The 19,353-nt window shown below is 47.8% G+C and overlaps 1 protein-coding gene across 1 annotated transcript in view; it reads right to left on the reverse strand.

The window, feature by feature from the left end:
• Nucleotides 1-19,353, reverse strand: part of LOC140472215 (uncharacterized) — a gene marked incomplete at both ends in the record, with an annotated part of 90,515 nt that overhangs the window by 40,717 nt on the left and 30,445 nt on the right. Inside the window, one exon of the mRNA XM_072567472.1 lies at nucleotides 12,344-12,394. Within this exon, the coding sequence (XP_072423573.1) occupies nucleotides 12,344-12,394 (51 nt within the window). The remainder of the gene's footprint in view (nucleotides 1-12,343; nucleotides 12,395-19,353) is intronic.

The following is a 19,353-nucleotide window of genomic DNA, read 5'->3' on the forward strand; positions in this document are numbered from 1 at the left end:
GAGTGTTGAGTGTTGAGTTGTTGGGTGTTGGGTGTTGGGTGTTGAGTTGTTGGGTGTTGGGTGTTGGATGTTGAGTTGTTGAGTGTTTAGTGTTGAGTGTTGAGTGTTGGATGTTGGATGTTGGGTGTTGGATGTTGAGTTGTTGAGTGTTGAGTGTTGAGTGTTGAGTTGTTGGGTGTTGGATGTTGAGTTGTTGAGTGTTGAGTGTTGAGTGTTGAGTGTTGAGTTGTTGGGTGTTGGGTGTTGGATGTTGGATGTTGGGTGTTGGATTTTGAGTTGTTGGGTGTTGGGTGTTGGATGTTGAGTTGTTGAGTGTTTAGTGTTTAGTGTTGAGTGTTGAGTGTTGAGTGTTGCGTGTTGGGTGTTGGGTGTTGGGTGTTGGGTGTTGAGTTGTTGGGTGTTGGGTGTTGGATGTTGAGTTGTTGAGTGTTTAGTGTTGAGTGTTGAGTGTTTGATGTTGGATGTTGGATGTTGGGTGTTGGATGTTGAGTTGTTGAGTGTTGAGTGTTGAGTGTTGAGTGTCGAGTGTCAAGTTGTTGGGTGTTGGGTGTTGGATGTTGAGTTGTTGGGTGTTGGGTGTTGGATGTTGAGTTGTTGAGTGTTGAGTGTTGAGTGTTGAGTGTTGAGTTGTTGGGTGTTGGGTGTTGAGTTGTTGGGTGTTGGGTGTTGGATGTTGAGTTGTTGAGTGTTTAGTGTTGAGTTGTTGGGTGTTGGGTGTTGGATGTTGAGTTGTTTAGTGTTGAGTGTTGAGTGTTAAGTGTTGAGTGTTGAGTTGTTGGGTGTTGGGTGTTGAGTTGTTGGGTGTTGGATGTTGATTGTTGGGTGTTGGATGTTGTGTTGTTGAGTGTTGAGTGTTGAGTGTTGAGTGTTGAGTGTTGAGTGTTGAGTGTTGGGTGTTGGGTGTTGGGTGTTGCGTGTTGGGTGTTGGATGTTGGATGTTGGATGTTGGGTGTTGGATGTTGAGTTGTTGGGTGTTGGGTGTTGAGTTGTTGGGTGTTGGGTGTTGAGTTGTTGGGTGTTGGGTGTTGAGTGTTGAGTGTTGAGTATTGAGTTGTTGGGTGTTGGGTGTTGGATGTTAAGTTGTTGAGTGTTGAATGTTGAGTGTTGAGTTGTTGGGTGTTGGGTGTTTGATGTTGAGTTGTTCAGTGTTGAGTGTTGGGTGTTGGGTGTTGGGTGTTGGATGTTGATTGTTGGGTGTTGGATGTTGTGTTGTTGAGTGTTGAGTGTTCAGTGTTGAGTATTGGGTGTTGGGTGTTGTATGTTGGATGTTGAGTGTTGGATGTTGAGTTGTTGAATGTTGAGTGTTGAGTTGTTGGGTGTTGGGTGTTGGGTGTTGGGTGTTGGGTATTGAGTGTTGGGTTTTGGGTGTTGGGTGTTGGGTGGTGGGTGTTGCTTCTTCAGTGTTGGGTGTTGGGTGTTGGGTGTTGGATGTTGGATGTTGGATGTTGGATGTTGGATGTTGAGTTGTTGGGTGTTGGGTGTTGGATGTTGAGTTGTTGAGTTGTTGAGTTGTTGAGTGTTGAGTGTTGAGTGTTGAGTGTTGAGTGTTGAGTGTTGAGTGTTGGGTGTTGGGTGTTGGGTGTTGGGTGTTGAATGTTGAATGTTGGATGTTGGATGTTGAGTTGTTGAGTGTTGAGTGTTGAGTGTTGGGTGTTGGGTGTTGGGTGATGGATGTTGGATGTTGGGTGTTGGATGTTGGATGTTGGATGTTGAGTTGTTCGGTGTTGGGTGTTGGGTGTTGGGTGTTGGATGTTGGGTGTTGGATGTTGAGTTGTTGCGTGTTGGGTGTTGAATGTTGAGTATTGGGTGTTGGGTGTTGGGTGTTGGGTGTTGGCTGTTGGATGTTGGATGTTGGATGTTGGGTGTTGGGTGTTGGGTGTTGGGTGTTGGGTGTTGGGTGTTGGATGTTGGGTGTTGGATGTTGAGTTGTTGAGTGTTGAGTGTTGAGTGTTGAGTTGTTGGGTGTTGGGTGTTGGGTGTTGGATGTTGGTTGTTGGTTGTTGATTGTTGGGTGTTGGATGTTGTGTTGTTGAGTGTTGAGTGTTGAGTGTTGAGTTGTTGGGTGTTGGGTGTTGGATGTTGGATGTTGGGTGTTGGATTTTGAGTTGTTGAGTGTTGAGTGTCGAGTGTCGAGTGTCGAGTTGTCGGGTGTTGGGTGTTGGGTGTTGGATGTTGAGTTGTTGAGTGTTCAGTGTTGAGTGTTGAGTGTCGAGTGTCGAGTGTCGAGTTGTCGGGTGTTGGGTGTTGGATGTTGAGTTGTTGGGTGTTGGGTGTTGGATGTTGAGTTGTTGAGTGTTTAGTGTTGAGTGTTGAGTGTTGAGTGTCGAGTGTCGAGTGTCGAGTTGTCGGGTGTTGGGTGTTGGATGTTGAGTTGTTGAGTGTTCAGTGTTGAGTGTTGAGTGTTGAGTGTCGAGTGTCGAGTTGTCGGGTGTTGGGTGTTGGATGTTGAGTTGTTGGGTGTTGGGTGTTGGATGTTGAGTTGTTGAGTGTTTAGTGTTGAGTGTTGAGTGTTGGATGTTGGATGTTGGGTGTTGGATGTTGAGTTGTTGAGTGTTGAGTGTTGAGTGTTGAGTGTTGAGTTGTTGGGTGTTGGATGTTGAGTTGTTGAGTGTTGAGTGTTGAGTGTTGAGTGTTGAGTGTTGAGTTGTTGGGTGTTGGGTGTTGGATGTTAAGTTGTTGAGTGTTGAATGTTGAGTGTTGAGTTGTTGGCTGTTGGGTGTTTGATGTTGAGTTGTTCAGTTTTGAGTGTTGGGTGTTGGGTGTTGGATGTTGATTGTTGGGTGTTGGATGTTGAGTGTTGAGTGTTGAGTGTTGGGTGTTGGGTGTTGGGTGTTGGGTGTTGGGTGTTGGATGTTCAGTTGTTGAGTGTTGAGTGTTCAGTGTTGAGTGTTGGGTGTTGGGTGTTGGGTGTTGGGTGTTGGATGTTCAGTTGTTGAGTGTTGAGTGTTGAGTATTGAGTTGTTGGGTGTTGGGTGTTGGGTGTTAAGTTGTTGAGTGTTGAGTGTTGAGTGTTGAGTTGTTGGGTGTTGGGTGTTGGATGTTGAGTTGTTCAGTGTTGAGTGTTGGGTGTTGGGTGTTGGGTGTTGGGAGTTGAGTGTTGAGTGTTGAGTGTTGGGTGTTGAGTGTTGAGTTGTTGAGTTGTTGGGTGTTGAGTGTTGAGTGTTGAGTGTTGAGTGTTGGGTGTTGGGTGTTGGGTGTTGGGTGTTGGATGTTGGATGTTGGGTGTTGGATGTTGAGTTGTTGGGTGTTGGGTGTTGAGTTGTTGGGTGTTGGGTGTTGAGTTGTTGGGTGTTGGGTGTTGAGTTGTTGGGTGTTGGGTGTTGAGTTGTTAGGTGTTGGGTGTTGGATGTTGAGTTGTTGAGTGTTGAGTGTTGAGTGTTGAGTGTTGAGTATTGAGTTGTTGGGTGTTGGGTGTTGGATGTTAAGTTGTTGAGTGTTGAATGTTGAGTGTTGAGTTGTTGGGTGTTGGGTGTTTGATGTTGAGTTGTTCAGTGTTGAGTGTTGGGTGTTGGGTGTTGGATGTTGATTGTTGGGTGTTGGATGTTGAGTGTTGAGTGTTGAGTGTTGGCTGTTGGGTGTTGGGTGTTGGGTGTTGGGTGTTGGGTGTTGGATGTTCAGTTGTTGAGTGTTCAGTGTTCAGTGTTGGGTGTTGGGTGTTGGGTGTTGGGTGTTGGGTGTTGGGTGTTGGATGTTCAGTTGTTGAGTGTTGAGTGTTGAGTGTTGAGTATTGAGTTGTTGGGTTTTGGGTGTTGGGTGTTAAGTTGTTGAGTGTTGAGTGTTGAGTGTTGAGTTGTTGGGTGTTGGGTGTTGGATGTTGAGTTGTTCAGTGTTGAGTCTTGGGTGTTGGGTGTTAGGTGTTGGGTGTTGGGTGTTGAGTGTTGAGTGTTGAGTGTTGGGTGTTGAGTGTTGAGTTGTTGAGTTGTTGGGTGTTGAGTGTTGAGTGATGGGTGTTGGGTGTTGGGTGTTGGGTGTTGGGTGTTGGGTGTTGGATGTTGGGTGTTGGGTGTTGGATGTTGAGTTGTTGGGTGTTGAGTTGTTGAGTGTTGGGTGTTGGATGTTGGATGTTGGATGTTGGATGTTGGGTGTTTGGAGTTGGGTGTTTAGTGTTGAGTGTTTGGGTGTTGGGTGTTGGATGTTGGATGTTGGATGTTGGATGTTGGATGTTGAGTTGTTGGGTGTTGGGTGTTGGATGTTGAGTTGTTGAGTTGTTGAGTTGTTGAGTGTTGAGTGTTGAGTGTTGAGTGTTGAGTGTTGAGTGTTGAGTGTTGGGTGTTGGGTGTTGGGTGTTGGGTGTTGAATGTTGAATGTTGGATGTTGGATGTTGAGTTGTTGAGTGTTGAGTGTTGAGTGTTGGGTGTTGGGTGTTGGATGTTGGATGTTGGGTGTTGGGTGTTGGGTGTTGGATGTTGAGTTGTTTCGTGTTGAGTGTTGAGTGTTGGGTGTTGGGTGTTGGGTGATGGATGTTGGATGTTGGGTGTTGGATGTTGGATGTTGGATGTTGAGTTGTTCGGTGTTGGGTGTTGGGTGTTGGGTGTTGGATGTTGGGTGTTGGATGTTGAGTTGTTGCGTGTTGGGTGTTGAATGTTGAGTATTGGGTGTTGGGTGTTGGGTGTTGGGTGTTGGCTGTTGGATGTTGGATGTTGGATGTTGGGTGTTGGGTGTTGGGTGTTGGGTGTTGGGTGTTGGGTGTTGGATGTTGGGTGTTGGATGTTGAGTTGTTGAGTGTTGAGTGTTGAGTGTTGAGTTGTTGGGTGTTGGGTGTTGGGTGTTGGATGTTGGTTGTTGGTTGTTGATTGTTGGGTGTTGGATGTTGTGTTGTTGAGTGTTGAGTGTTGAGTGTTGAGTTGTTGGGTGTTGGGTGTTGGATGTTGGATGTTGGGTGTTGGATTTTGAGTTGTTGAGTGTTGAGTGTCGAGTGTCGAGTGTCGAGTTGTCGGGTGTTGGGTGTTGGGTGTTGGATGTTGAGTTGTTGAGTGTTCAGTGTTGAGTGTTGAGTGTCGAGTGTCGAGTGTCGAGTTGTCGGGTGTTGGGTGTTGGATGTTGAGTTGTTGGGTGTTGGGTGTTGGATGTTGAGTTGTTGAGTGTTTAGTGTTGAGTGTTGAGTGTTGAGTGTCGAGTGTCGAGTGTCGAGTTGTCGGGTGTTGGGTGTTGGATGTTGAGTTGTTGAGTGTTCAGTGTTGAGTGTTGAGTGTTGAGTGTCGAGTGTCGAGTTGTCGGGTGTTGGGTGTTGGATGTTGAGTTGTTGGGTGTTGGGTGTTGGATGTTGAGTTGTTGAGTGTTTAGTGTTGAGTGTTGAGTGTTGGATGTTGGATGTTGGGTGTTGGATGTTGAGTTGTTGAGTGTTGAGTGTTGAGTGTTGAGTGTTGAGTTGTTGGGTGTTGGATGTTGAGTTGTTGAGTGTTGAGTGTTGAGTGTTGAGTGTTGAGTTGTTGGGTGTTGGGTGTTGGATGTTAAGTTGTTGAGTGTTGAATGTTGAGTGTTGAGTTGTTGGCTGTTGGGTGTTTGATGTTGAGTTGTTCAGTTTTGAGTGTTGGGTGTTGGGTGTTGGATGTTGATTGTTGGGTGTTGGATGTTGAGTGTTGAGTGTTGAGTGTTGGGTGTTGGGTGTTGGGTGTTGGGTGTTGGGTGTTGGATGTTCAGTTGTTGAGTGTTGAGTGTTCAGTGTTGAGTGTTGGGTGTTGGGTGTTGGGTGTTGGGTGTTGGATGTTCAGTTGTTGAGTGTTGAGTGTTGAGTATTGAGTTGTTGGGTGTTGGGTGTTGGGTGTTAAGTTGTTGAGTGTTGAGTGTTGAGTGTTGAGTTGTTGGGTGTTGGGTGTTGGATGTTGAGTTGTTCAGTGTTGAGTGTTGGGTGTTGGGTGTTGGGTGTTGGGAGTTGAGTGTTGAGTGTTGAGTGTTGGGTGTTGAGTGTTGAGTTGTTGAGTTGTTGGGTGTTGAGTGTTGAGTGTTGAGTGTTGAGTGTTGGGTGTTGGGTGTTGGGTGTTGGGTGTTGGATGTTGGATGTTGGGTGTTGGATGTTGAGTTGTTGGGTGTTGGGTGTTGAGTTGTTGGGTGTTGGGTGTTGAGTTGTTGGGTGTTGGGTGTTGAGTTGTTGGGTGTTGGGTGTTGAGTTGTTAGGTGTTGGGTGTTGGATGTTGAGTTGTTGAGTGTTGAGTGTTGAGTGTTGAGTGTTGAGTATTGAGTTGTTGGGTGTTGGGTGTTGGATGTTAAGTTGTTGAGTGTTGAATGTTGAGTGTTGAGTTGTTGGGTGTTGGGTGTTTGATGTTGAGTTGTTCAGTGTTGAGTGTTGGGTGTTGGGTGTTGGATGTTGATTGTTGGGTGTTGGATGTTGAGTGTTGAGTGTTGAGTGTTGGCTGTTGGGTGTTGGGTGTTGGGTGTTGGGTGTTGGGTGTTGGATGTTCAGTTGTTGAGTGTTCAGTGTTCAGTGTTGGGTGTTGGGTGTTGGGTGTTGGGTGTTGGGTGTTGGGTGTTGGATGTTCAGTTGTTGAGTGTTGAGTGTTGAGTGTTGAGTATTGAGTTGTTGGGTTTTGGGTGTTGGGTGTTAAGTTGTTGAGTGTTGAGTGTTGAGTGTTGAGTTGTTGGGTGTTGGGTGTTGGATGTTGAGTTGTTCAGTGTTGAGTGTTGGGTGTTGGGTGTTAGGTGTTGGGTGTTGGGTGTTGAGTGTTGAGTGTTGAGTGTTGGGTGTTGAGTGTTGAGTTGTTGAGTTGTTGGGTGTTGAGTGTTGAGTGATGGGTGTTGGGTGTTGGGTGTTGGGTGTTGGGTGTTGGGTGTTGGATGTTGGGTGTTGGGTGTTGGATGTTGAGTTGTTGGGTGTTGAGTTGTTGAGTGTTGGGTGTTGGATGTTGGATGTTGGATGTTGGATGTTGGGTGTTTGGAGTTGGGTGTTTAGTGTTGAGTGTTTGGGTGTTGGGTGCTGGGTGTTGAGTGTTGGGTGTTGGGTGTTGGGTGTTGAGTTGTTGAGTGTTGAGTTGTTGAGTGTTGAGTTGTTGGGTGTTTTGTGTTGGGTGTTGGGTGTTTGGGTGTTGGGTGTTGGGTGTCGCATGTTGAGTTGTTGGGTGTTGAGTGTTGAGTGTTGAGTGTTGAGGTGTTGGGTGTTGGGTGTTGAGTGTTGAGGTGTTGGGTGTTGGGTGTTGGGTGTTGGGTGTTGGGTGTTGGGTGTTGGGTGTTGGGTGTTGAGTGTTGAGTGTTGAGTGTTGGGTGTTGGGTGTTGGGTGTTGGGTGTTGGGTGTTGAGTGTTGAGTGTTGAGTTGTTGAGTTGTTGGGTGTTGAGTGTTGAGTGTTGGGTGTTGGGTGTTGGGTGTTGGATGTTGGGTGTTGGATGTTGAGTTGTTGGGTGTTGAGTTGTTGAGTGTTGGGTGTTGGATGTTGGATGTTGGGTGTTTGGAGTTGGGTGTTGAGTGTTGAGTGTTTGGGTTTTGGGTGTTGGGTGTTTGGGTGTTGGGTGTTGGGTGTTTGGGTGTTTGGGAGTTTGGGTGTTGGGTGTTGGGTGTTGGGTGTTGCGTTGTTGAGTTGTTGAGTGTTGAGTTGTTGAGTGTTGAGTTGTTGGGTGTTTTGTGTTGGGTGTTGGGTGTTTGGGTGTTGGGTGTTGGGTGTTGGGTGGCGCATGTTGAGTTGTTGGGTGTTGAGTGTTGAATGTTGAGTGTTGAGTGTTGAGGTGTTGGGTGTTGGGTGTTGGGTGTTGGGTGTTGGGTGTTGAGTGTTGAGTGTTGAGTTTTGGGTGTTGGGTGTTGGGTGTTGGGTGTTGGGTGTTGGGTGTTGGGTGTTGAGTATTGAGTGTTGAATGTTGAGTGTTGAGTGTTGAGTGTTGAGTGTTGAGGTGTTGGGTGTTGGCTGTTGGGTGTTGGGTGTTGAGTGTTGAGTGTTGAGTGTTGGGTGTTGGGTGTTGGGTGTTGGGTGTTGGGTGTTGAGTGTTGAGTGTTGAGTGTTGAGTGTTGAGGTGTTGGGTGTTGGCTGTTGGGTGTTGGGTGTTGAGTGTTGAATGTTGAGTGTTGAGTGTTGAGGTGTTGGGTGTTGGGTGTTGGGTGTTGGGTGTTGGGTGTTGAGTGTTGAGTGTTGAGTTTTGGGTGTTGGGTGTTGGGTGTTGGGTGTTGGGTGTTGGGTGTTGGGTGTTGGGTGTTGAGTATTGAGTGTTGAGTGTTGAGTGTTGAGTGTTGAGTGTTGAGGTGTTGGGTGTTGGCTGTTGGGTGTTGAGTTTTGAGTGTTGAGTGTTGGGTGTTGTGTGTTGTGTGTTGGGTGTTGGGTGTTGGGTGTTGGGTGTTGGGTGTTGGGTGTTGAGTATTGAGTGTTGAATGTTGAGTGTTGAGTGTTGAGTGTTGAGTGTTGAGGTGTTGGGTGTTGGCTGTTGGGTGTTGGGTGTTGAGTGTTGAGTGTTGAGTGTTGGGTGTTGGGTGTTGGGTGTTGGGTGTTGGGTGTTGAGTGTTGAGTGTTGAGTGTTGAGTGTTGAGGTGTTGGGTGTTGGCTGTTGGGTGTTGGGTGTTGAGTGTTGAATGTTGAGTGTTGAGTGTTGAGGTGTTGGGTGTTGGGTGTTGGGTGTTGGGTGTTGGGTGTTGAGTGTTGAGTGTTGAGTTTTGGGTGTTGGGTGTTGGGTGTTGGGTGTTGGGTGTTGGGTGTTGGGTGTTGAGTATTGAGTGTTGAATGTTGAGTGTTGAGTGTTGAGTGTTGAGGTGTTGGGTGTTGGCTGTTGGGTGTTGAGTTTTGAGTGTTGAGTGTTGGGTGTTGTGTGTTGTGTGTTGGGTGTTGGGTGTTGGGTGTTGAGTGTTGAGTGTTGAGTGTTGAGTGTTGAGTGTTGAGGTGTTGGGTGTTGGCTGTTGGGTGTTGGGTGTTGAGTGTTGAGTGTTGAGTGTTGAGTGTTGGGTGTTGGGTGTTGAGGTGTTGTGTGTTGGGTGTTGGGTGTTGGGTGTTGAGTGTTGAGTGTTGAGTGTTGAGTGTTGAGGTGTTGGGTGTTGAGGTGTTGGGTGTTGGCTGTTGGGTGTTGGGTGTTGAGTGTTGAGTGTTGAGTGTTGAGTGTTGAGGTGTTGGGTGTTGAGGTGTTGGGTGTTGGCTGTTGGGTGTTGGGTGTTGAGTGTTGAGTGTTGAGTGTTGGGTGTTGTGTGTTGGGTGTTGGGTGTTGGGTGTTGGGTGTTGAGTGTTGGGTGTTGAGTGTTGAGTGTTGAGGTGTTGGGTGTTGGGTGTTGAGTGTTGAGTGTTGAGTTTTGGGTGTTGGGTGTTGGGTGTTGGGTGTTGGGTGTTGGGTGTTGAGTGTTGAGTGTTGAATGTTGTGTGTTGAGTGTTGAGTGTTGAGGTGTTGGGTGTTGGGTGTTGAGTGTTGAGTTGTTGGGTGTTGGGTGTTGGATGTTGGGTTGTTGAGTGTTTAGTGTTGAGTGTTGAGTGTTTGATGTTGAATGTTGGATGTTGGGTGTTGGATGTTGGATGTTGGATGTTGGGTGTTGGATGTTGAGTTGTTGAGTGTTGAGTTGTTGAGTGTTGAGTGTTTGATGTTGAATGTTGGATGTTGGGTGTTGGATGTTGGATGTTGGATGTTGGGTGTTGGATGTTGAGTTGTTGAGTGTTGAGTGTTGAGTGTTGAGTGTCGAGTGTCAAGTTGTTGGGTGTTGGGTGTTGGATGTTGAGTTGTTGGGTGTTGGGTGTCGAGTTGTTGGGTGTTGGGTGTTGGATGTTGAGTTGTTGAGTGTTGAGTGTTCAGTGTTAAGTGTTGAGTGTTGAGTTGTTGGGTGTTGGGTGTTGAGTTGTTGGGTGTTGGATGTTGATTGTTGGGTGTTGGATGTTGTGTTGTTGAGTGTTGAGTGTTGAGTGTTGAGTGTTGAGTGTTGGGTGTTGGGTGTTGGATGTTGGATGTTGAGTTGTTGAGTGTTTAGTGTTGAGTGTTGAGTGTTGAGTTGTTGGGTGTTGGGTGTTGAGTTGTTGGGTGTTGGCTGTCGCGTTGTTGGGTGTTGGGTGTTGGATGTTGAGTTGTTGAGTGTTGAGTGTTGAGTGTTAAGTGTTGAGTGTTGAGTTGTTGGGTGTTGGGTGTTGAGTTGTTGGGTGTTGGATGTTGATTGTTGGGTGTTGGATGTTGTGTTGTTGAGTGTTGAGTGTTGAGTGTTGAGTGTTGGGTGTTGGGTGTTGGGTGTTGGATGTTGGATGTTGGATGTTGGGTGTTGGATGTTGAGTTGTTGGGTGTTGGGTGTTGAGTTGTTGGGTGTTGGGTGTTGAGTTGTTGGGTGTTGGGTGTTGAGTTGTTAGGTGTTGGGTGTTGGATGTTGAGTTGTTGAGTGTTGAGTGTTGAGTGTTGAGTTGTTGGGTGTTGGGTGTTTGATGTTGAGTTGTTCAGTGTTGAGTGTTGGGTGTTGTGTGTTGGATGTTGATTGTTGGGTGTTGGATGTTGTGTTGTTGAGTGTTGAGTGTTCAGTGTTGAGTGTTGGGTGTTGGGTGTTGGGTGTTGGATGTTCAGTTGTTGAGTGTTGAGTGTTGAGTGTTGAGTATTGAGTTGTTGGGTGTTGGGTGTTGGGTATTAAGTTGTTGAGTGTTGAGTGTTGAGTTGTTGGGTGTTGGGTGTTGGATGTTGAGTTGTTCAGTGTTGAGTGTTGGGTGTTGGGTGTTGGGTGTTGGGTGTTGGGTGTTGGGTGTTGGGTGTTGAGTGTTGGGTGTTGAGTGTTGAGTTGTTGAGTTGTTGGGTGTTGAGTGTTGAGTGTTGGGTGTTGGGTGTTGGGTGTTGGATGTTGGTTGTTGGGTGTTGGATGTTGAGTTGTTGGGTGTTGAGTTGTTGAGTGTTGGGTGTTGGATGTTGGATGTTGGATGTTGGATGTTGGGTGTTTGGAGTTGGGTGTTGAGTGTTGAGTGTTTGGGTGTTGGGTGTTGGGTGTTTGGGTGTTGGGTGCTGGGTGTTGAGTGTTGGGTGTTGGGTGTTGAGTTGTTGAGTTGTTGAGTGTTGAGTTGTTGGGTGTTTTGTGTTGGGTGTTGGGTGTTTGGGTGTTGGGTGTTGGGTGTCGCATGTTGAGTTGTTGGGTGTTGAGTGTTGAGTGTTGAGTGTTGAGTGTTGAGTGTTGTGTGTTGAGTGTTGAGTGTTGAGTGTTGAGTGTTGAGGTGTTGGGTGTTGGGTGTTGGGTGTTGGGTGTTGGGTGTTGAGTGTTGAGTGTTGAGTGTTGAGTGTTGAGGTGTTGGGTGTTGGGTGTTGGGTGTTGGGTGTTGAGTGTTGGGTGTTGGGTGTTGGGTGTTGAGTGTTGAATGTTGAGTTGTTGAGTTGTTGGGTGTTGAGTGTTGAGTGTTGGGTGTTGGGTGTTGGGTGTTGGATGTTGGGTGTTGGATGTTGAGTTGTTGGGTGTTGAGTTGTTGAGTGTTGGGTGTTGGATGTTGGATGTTGGGTGTTTGGAGTTGGGTGTTGAGTTTTGAGTGTTTGGGTGTTGGGTGTTGGGTGTTTGGGTGTTGGGTGTTGAATGTTGGGTGTTGGGTGTTTGGAGTTGGGTGTTGAGTGTTGAGTGTTTGGGTGTTGGGTGTTTGGGTGTTGGGTGTTGGGTGTTTGGGTGTTTGGGAGTTTGGGTGTTGAGTGTTGGGTGTTGGGTGTTGGGTGTTGCGTTGTTGAGTTGTTGAGTGTTGAGTTGTTGAGTGTTGAGTTGTTGGGTGTTTTGTGTTGGGTGTTGGGTGTTTGGGTGTTGGGTGTTGGGTGTTGGGTGTTGGGTGTCGCATGTTGAGTTGTTGGGTGTTGAGTGTTGAGTGTTGAGTGTTGAATGTTGAGTGTTGAGTGTTGAGTGTTGAGGTGTTGGGTGTTGGGTGTTGGGTGTTGGGTGTTGGGTGTTGAGTGTTGAGTGTTGAGTTTTGGGTGTTGGGTGTTGGGTGTTGGGTGTTGGGTGTTGGGTGTTGGGTGTTGAATGTTGAGTGTTGAATGTTGAGTGTTGCGTGTTGAGAGTTGAGTGTTGAGGTTTTGGGTGTTGAGGTGTTGGGTGTTGGGTGTTGAGTGTTGAGTGTTGAGTGTTGAGTTTTGGGTGTTGGGTGTTGGGTGTTGGGTGTTGGGTGTTGGGTGTTGGGTGTTGAATGTTGAGTGTTGAATGTTGAGTGTTGCGTGTTGAGTGTTGAGTGTTGAGGTGTTGGGTGTTGGCTGTTGGGTGTTGGGTGTTGAGTGTTGAGTGTTGAGTGTTGAGTGTTGGGTGTTGGGTGTTTGGAGTTGGGTGTTGAGTGTTGAGTGTTTGGGTGTTGGGTGTTTGGGTGTTAGGTGTTGGGTGTTGGGTGTTTGGGTGTTTGGGAGTTTGGGTGTTGAGTGTTGGGTGTTGGGTGTTGGGTGTTGCGTTGTTGAGTTGTTGAGTGTTGAGTTGTTGAGTGTTGAGTTGTTGGGTGTTTTGTGTTGGGTGTTGGGTGTTTGGGTGTTGGGTGTTGGGTGTTGGGTGTTGGGTGTCGCATGTTGAGTTGTTGGGTGTTGAGTGTTGAGTGTTGAGGTGTTGGGTGTTGGGTGTTGGGTGTTGGGTGTTGAGTGTTGAGTGTTGAGTTTTGGGTGTTGGGTGTTGGGTGTTGGGTGTTGGGTGTTGGGTGTTGGGTGTTGGGTGTTGAATGTTGAGTGTTGAATGTTGAGTGTTGCGTGTTGAGTGTTGAGTGTTGAGGTGTTGGGTGTTGGGTGTTGAGTGTTGAGTGTTGAGTGTTGAGTGTTGAGTTTTGGGTGTTGGGTGTTGGGTGTTGGGTGTTGGGTGTTGGGTGTTGGGTGTTGAGTGTTGAGTGTTGAGTGTTGAGTGTTGAGTGTTGCGTGTTGAGTGTTGAGTGTTGAGGTGTTGGGTGTTGGGTGTTGAGTGTTGAGTGTTGAGTGTTGAGTGTTGGGTGATGGGTGTTGGGTGTTGGGTGTTGGGTGTTGGGTGTTGGGTGTTGGGTGTCGCATGTTGAGTTGTTGGGTGTTGAGTGTTGAGTGTTGAGGTGTTGGGTGTTGGGTGTTGGGTGTTGGGTGTTGAGTGTTGAGTGTTGAGTTTTGGGTGTTGGGTGTTGGGTGTTGAGTGTTGGGTGATGGGTGTTGGGTGTTGGGTGTTGGGTGTTGGGTGTTGAGTGTTGAGTGTTGCGTGTTGAGTGTTGAGTGTTGAGGTGTTGGGTGTTGGGTGTTGAGTGTTGAGTGTTGAGTGTTGAGTGTTGGGTGATGGGTGTTGGGTGTTGGGTGTTGGGTGTTGGGTGTTGAGTGTTGAGTGTTGAGTTTTGGGTGTTGGGTGTTGGGTGTTGTGTGTTGGGTGTTGGGTGTTGAGTGTTGAGTGTTGAATGTTGAGTGTTGCGTGTTGAGTGTTGAGTGTTGAGGTGTTGGGTGTTGGCTGTTGGGTGTTGGGTGTTGAGTGTTGAGTGTTGAGTGTTGAGAGTTGGGTGTTGGGTGTTGGGTGTTGGGTGTTGAGTGTTGGGTGTTGGGTGTTGAGTGTTGGGTGTTGAGGTGTTGGGTGTTGGGTGTTGGGTGTTGAGTGTTGAGTGTTGAGGTGTTGGGTGTTGGGTGACGGGTGTTGGGTGTTGAGTGTTGAGTGTTGAGTGTTGAGTTTTGGGTGTTGGGTGTTGGGTGTTGAGTGTTGGGTGATGGGTGTTGGGTGTTGGGTGTTGGGTGTTGGGTGTTGAGTGTTGGGTGATGGGTGTTGGGTGTTGGGTGTTGGGTGTTGGGTGTTGAGTGTTGAGTGTTGCGTGTTGAGTGTTGAGTGTTGAGGTGTTGGGTGTTGGGTGTTGAGTGTTGAGTGTTGAGTGTTGAGTGTTGGGTGATGGGTGTTGGGTGTTGGGTGTTGGGTGTTGGGTGTTGAGTGTTGAGTGTTGAGTTTTGGGTGTTGGGTGTTGGGTGTTGTGTGTTGGGTGTTGGGTGTTGAGTGTTGAGTGTTGAATGTTGAGTGTTGCGTGTTGAGTGTTGAGTGTTGAGGTGTTGGGTGTTGGCTGTTGGGTGTTGGGTGTTGAGTGTTGAGTGTTGAGTGTTGAGTGTTGGGTGTTGGGTGTTGGGTGTTGGGTGTTGAGTGTTGGGTGTTGGGTGTTGAGTGTTGGGTGTTGAGGTGTTGGGTGTTGGGTGTTGGGTGTTGAGTGTTGAGTGTTGAGGTGTTGGGTGTTGGGTGACGGGTGTTGGGTGTTGAGTGTTGGGTGTTGGGTGTTGGGTGTTGGGTGTTGGGTGTTGGGTGTTGAGTGTTGAGTGTTGAGTGTTGGGTGTTGGGTGTTGGGTGTTGGGTGTTGGGTGTTGAGTGTTGAGTGTTGAGTGTTGAGTTGTTGAGTTGTTGGGTGTTGAGTGTTGACTGTTGGGTGTTGGGTGTTGGGTGTTGGATGTTGGATGTTGGGTGTTGGATGTTGAGTTGTTGGGTGTTGAGTTGTTGAGTGTTGGGTGTTGGATGTTGGATGTTGGGTGTTTGGAGTTGGGTGTTGAGTGTTTGGGTGTTGGGTGTTGGGTGTTTGGGTGTTGGGTGTTGGGTGTTGAATGTTGGGTGTTGGGCGTTGGGTGTTGGGTGTTGGGTGTTGGGTGTTTGGGTGTTTGGGTGTTTGGGTGTTGAGTGTTGGGTGTTGGGTGTTGGGTGTTGGGTGTTGCGTTGTTGAGTTGTTGAGTGTTGAGTTGTTGAGTGTTGAGTTGTTGGGTGTTTTGTGTTGGGTGTTGGGTGTTTGGGTGTTGGGTGTTGGGTGTTGGGTGTCGCATGTTGAGTTGTTGGGTGTTGAGTGTTGAGTGTTGAGTGTTGAGTGTTGAGTGTTGAGTATTGAGTGTTGAGGTGTTGGGTGTTGGGTGTTGGGTGTTGGGTGTTGAGTGTTGAGTGTTGAGTTTTGGGTGTTGGGTGTTGGGTGTTGGGTGTTGGGTGTTGGGTGTTGGGTGTTGGGTGTTGAGTGTTGAGTGTTGAATGTTGAGTGTTGAGTGTTGAGTGTTGAGGTGTTGGGTGTTGGGTGTTGGGTGTTGAGTGTTGAGTGTTGAGTGTTGGGTGTTGAGTGTTGAGTTGTTGAGTTGTTGGGTGTTGAGTGTTGAGTGTTGGGTGTTGGGTGTTGGATGTTGGGTGTTGGGTGTTGGGTGTTGGGTGTTGGATGTTGAGTTGTTGTGTGTTGAATTGTTGAGTGTTGAGTGTTGGGTGTTGGGTGTCGAGTTGTTGGGTGTTGGGTGTTGGATGTTGAGTTGTTGAGTGTTGAGTGTTCAGTGTTAAGTGTTGAGTTGTTGGGTGTTGGGTGTTGAGTTGTTGGGTGTTGGATGTTGATTGTTGGGTGTTGGATGTTGTGTTGTTGAGTGTTGAGTGTTGAGTGTTGAGTGTTGGGTGTTGGGTGTTGGGTGTTGGGTGTTGGGTGTTGGATGTTGGATGTTGGATGTTGGGTGTTGGATGTTGAGTTGTTGGGTGTTGGGTGTTGAGTTGTTGGGTGTTGGGTGTTGAGTTGTTGGGTGTTGGGTGTTGAGTTGTTAGGTGTTGGGTGTTGGATGTTGAGTTGTTGAGTGTTGAGTGTTGAGTGTTGAGTATTGAGTTGTTGGGTGTTGGGTGTTGGATGTTAAGTTGTTGAGTGTTGAGTGTTGAGTGTTGAGTTGTTGGGTGTTGGGTGTTGGATGTTGAGTTGTTCATTGTTGAGTGTTGGGTGTTGGGTGTTGGATGTTGATTGTTGGGTCTTGGATGTTGTGTTGTTGAGTGTTGAGTGTTCAGTGTTCAGTGTTGAGTGTTGGGTGTTGGGTGTTGGGTGTTGGGTGTTGGGTGTTGGGTGTTGGGTGTTGGATGTTCAGTTGTTGAGTGTTGAGTGTTGAGTATTGAGTTGTTGGGTGTTGGGTGTTGGGTGTTAAGTTGTTGAGTGTTGAGTGTTGAGTTGTTGGGTGTTGGGTGTTGGATGTTGAGTTGTTCAGTGTTGAGTGTTGGGTGTTGGGTGTCGGGTGTTGGGTATTGGGTGTTGGGTGTTGGGTGTTGGGTGTTGGGTGTTGGGTGTTGAGTGTTGGGTGTTGAGTGTTGAGTTGTTGAGTTGTTGGGTGTTGAGTGTTGAGTGTTGGGTGTTGGGTGTTGGGTGTTGGGTGTTGGATGTTGGTTGTTGGGTGTTGGATGTTGAGTTGTTGGGTGTTGAGTTGTTGAGTGTTGGGTGTTGGATGTTGGATGTTGGATGTTGGGTGTTTGGAGTTGGGTGTTGAGTGTTGAGTGTTTGGGTGTTGGGTGTTGGGTGTTTGGGTGTTGGGTGCTGGGTGTTGAGTGTTGGGTGTTGAGTGTTGAGTTGTTGAGTGTTGAGTTGTTGAGTGTTGAGTTGTTGAGTGTTGAGTTGTTGGGTGTTTTGTGTTGGGTGTTGGGTGTTTGGGTGTTGGGTGTTGGGTGTTGGGTGTCGCATGTTGAGTTGTTGGGTGTTGAGTGTTGAGTGTTGAGTGTTGAGTGTTGAGTGTTGAGTGTTGAGTGTTGAGGTGTTGGGTGTTGGGTGTTGGGTGTTGGGTGTTGGGTGTTGAGTGTTGTGTGTTGAGTGTTGAGTGTTGAGTGTTGAGGTGTTGGGTGTTGGGTGTTGGGTGTTGGGTGTTGGGTGTTGAGTGTTGAGTGTTGGGTGTTGGGTGTTGGGTGTTGAGTGTTGAGTGTTGAGTGTTGAGTTGTTGAGTTGTTGGGTGTTGAGTGTTGAGTGTTGGGTCTTGGGTGTTGGGTGTTGGATGTTGGGTGTTGGATGTTGAGTTGTTGGGTGTTGAGTTGTTGAGTGTTGGGTGTTGGATGTTGGATGTTGGGTGTTTGGAGTTGGGTGTTGAGTGTTGAGTGTTTGGGTGTTGGGTGTTGGGTGTTTGGGTGTTGGGTGTTGAATGTTGGGTGTTGGGTGTTGGGTTTTGGGTGTTGGGTGTTGGGTGTTGGGTGTTGGGTGTTGGGTGTTGGGTGTTGGTTGTTGGGTGTTGAGTGTTGAGTGTTGAATGTTGAGTGTTGAGTGTTGAGTGTTGAGTGTTGAGTGTTGGGTGTTGGGTGTTGGGTGTTGAGTGTTGAGTGTTGGGTGTTGGGTGTTGGATGTTGGGTGTTGGGTGTTGAGTTGTTAGGTGTTGGGTGTTGGATGTTGAGTTGTTGAGTGTTGAGTGTTGAGTGTTGAGTATTGAGTTGTTGGGTGTTGGGTGTTGGATGTTAAGTTGTTGAGTGTTGAGTGTTGAGTGTTGAGTTGTTGGGTGTTGGGTGTTGGATGTTGAGTTGTTCATTGTTGAGTGTTGGGTGTTGGGTGTTGGATGTTGATTGTTGGGTCTTGGATGTTGTGTTGTTGAGTGTTGAGTGTTCAGTGTTGAGTGTTGGGTGTTGGGTGTTGGGTGTTGGGTGTTGGGTGTTGGGTGTTGGGTGTTGGATGTTCAGTTGTTGAGTGTTGAGTGTTGAGTATTGAGTTGTTGGGTGTTGGGTGTTGGGTGTTAAGTTGTTGAGTGTTGAGTGTTGAGTTGTTGGGTGTTGGGTGTTGGATGTTGAGTTGTTCAGTGTTGAGTGTTGGGTGTTGGGTGTCGGGTGTTGGGTGTTGGGTGTTGGGTGTTGGGTGTTGGGTGTTGGGTGTTGGGTGTTGAGTGTTGGGTGTTGAGTGTTGAGTTGTTGAGTTGTTGGGTGTTGAGTGTTGAGTGTTGGGTGTTGGGTGTTGGGTGTTGGGTGTTGGATGTTGGTTGTTGGGTGTTGGATGTTGAGTTGTTGGGTGTTGAGTTGTTGAGTGTTGGGTGTTGGATGTTGGATGTTGGATGTTGGGTGTTTGGAGTTGGGTGTTGAGTGTTGAGTGTTTGGGTGTTGGGTGTTGGGTGTTTGGGTGTTGGGTGCTGGGTGTTGAGTGTTGGGTGTTGAGTGTTGAGTTGTTGAGTGTTGAGTTGTTGAGTGTTGAGTTGTTGAGTGTTGAGTTGTTGGGTGTTTTGTGTTGGGTGTTGGGTGTTTGGGTGTTGGGTGTTGGGTGTTGGGTGTCGCATGTTGAGTTGTTGGGTGTTGAGTGTTGAGTGTTGAGTGTTGAGTGTTGAGTGTTGAGTGTTGAGGTGTTGGGTGTTGGGTGTTGGGTGTTGGGTGTTGGGTGTTGAGTGTTGTGTGTTGAGTGTTGAGTGTTGAGTGTTGAGGTGTTGGGTGTTGGGTGTTGGGTGTTGGGTGTTGGGTGTTGAGTGTTGAGTGTTGGGTGTTGGGTGTTGGGTGTTGAGTGTTGAGTGTTGAGTGTTGAGTTGTTGAGTTGTTGGGTGTTGAGTGTTGAGTGTTGGGTGTTGGGTGTTGGGTGTTGGATGTTGGGTGTTGGATGTTGAGTTGTTGGGTGTTGAGTTGTTGAGTGTTGGGTGTTGGATGTTGGATGTTGGGTGTTTGGAGTTGGGTGTTGAGTGTTTGGGTGTTGGGTGTTGGGTGTTTGGGTGTTGGGTGTTGAATGTTGGGTGTTGGGTGTTGGGTTTTGGGTGTTGGGTGTTGGGTGTTGGGTGTTGGGTGTTGGGTGTTGGTTGTTGGGTGTTGAGTGTTGAGTGTTGAATGTTGAGTGTTGAGTGTTGAGTGTTGGGTGTTGGGTGTTGGGTGTTGAGTGTTGAGTGTTGGGTGTTGGGTGTTGGATGTTGGGTGTTGGGTGTTGGGTGTTGAGTGTTGAGTGTTGAGTGTTGGGTGTTGGGTGTTGGGTGTTGGGTGTTGGGTGTTGAGTGTTGAGTGTTGAGTGTTGAGTTGTTGAGTTGTTGGGTGTTGAGTGTTGGGTGTTGGGTGTTGGGTGTTGGATGTTGGGTGTTGGATGTTGAGTTGTTGGGTGTTGAGTTGTTGAGTGTTGGGTGTTGGATGTTGGATGTTGGATGTTGGGTGTTTGGAGTTGGGTGTTGAGTGTTGAGTGTTTGGGTGTTGGGTGTTGGGTGTTTGGGTGTTGGGTGTTGAATGTTGGGTGTTGGGTGTTGGGTGTTGGGTGTTGGGTGTTGGGTGTTTGGGTGTTTGGGTGTTGAGTGTTGGGTGTTGGGTGTTGGGTGTTGGGTGTTGCGTTGTTGAGTTGTTGAGTGTTGAGTTGTTGAGTGTTGAGTTGTTGGGTGTTTTGTGTTGGGTGTTGGGTGTTTGGGTGTTGGGTGTTGGGTGTTGGGTGTTGGGTGTCGCATGTTGAGTTGTTGGGTGTTGAGTGTTGAATGTTGAGTGTTGAGTGTTGAGTGTTGAGTGTTGAGTGTTGAGGTGTTGGGTGTTGGGTGTTGGGTGTTGAGTGTTGAGTGTTGAGTGTTGAGTGTTGAGGTGTTGGGTGTTGGGTGTTGGGTGTTGGGTGTTGGGTGTTGAGTGTTGTGTGTTGAGTGTTGAGTGTTGAGTGTTGAGGTGTTGGGTGTTGGGTGTTGGGTGTTGGGTGTTGGGTGTTGAGTGTTGAGTGTTGGGTGTTGGGTGTTGGGTGTTGAGTGTTGAGTGTTGAGTGTTGAGTTGTTGAGTTGTTGGGTGTTGAGTGTTGAGTGTTGGGTGTTGGGTGTTGGGTGTTGGATGTTGGGTGTTGGATGTTGAGTTGTTGGGTGTTGAGTTGTTGAGTGTTGGGTGTTGGATGTTGGATGTTGGGTGTTTGGAGTTGGGTGTTGAG

The sequence above is a fragment of the Chiloscyllium punctatum genome, unplaced genomic scaffold (assembly GCF_047496795.1).
Source record: "Chiloscyllium punctatum isolate Juve2018m unplaced genomic scaffold, sChiPun1.3 scaffold_280, whole genome shotgun sequence".
NCBI lineage: Eukaryota > Metazoa > Chordata > Chondrichthyes > Orectolobiformes > Hemiscylliidae > Chiloscyllium > Chiloscyllium punctatum.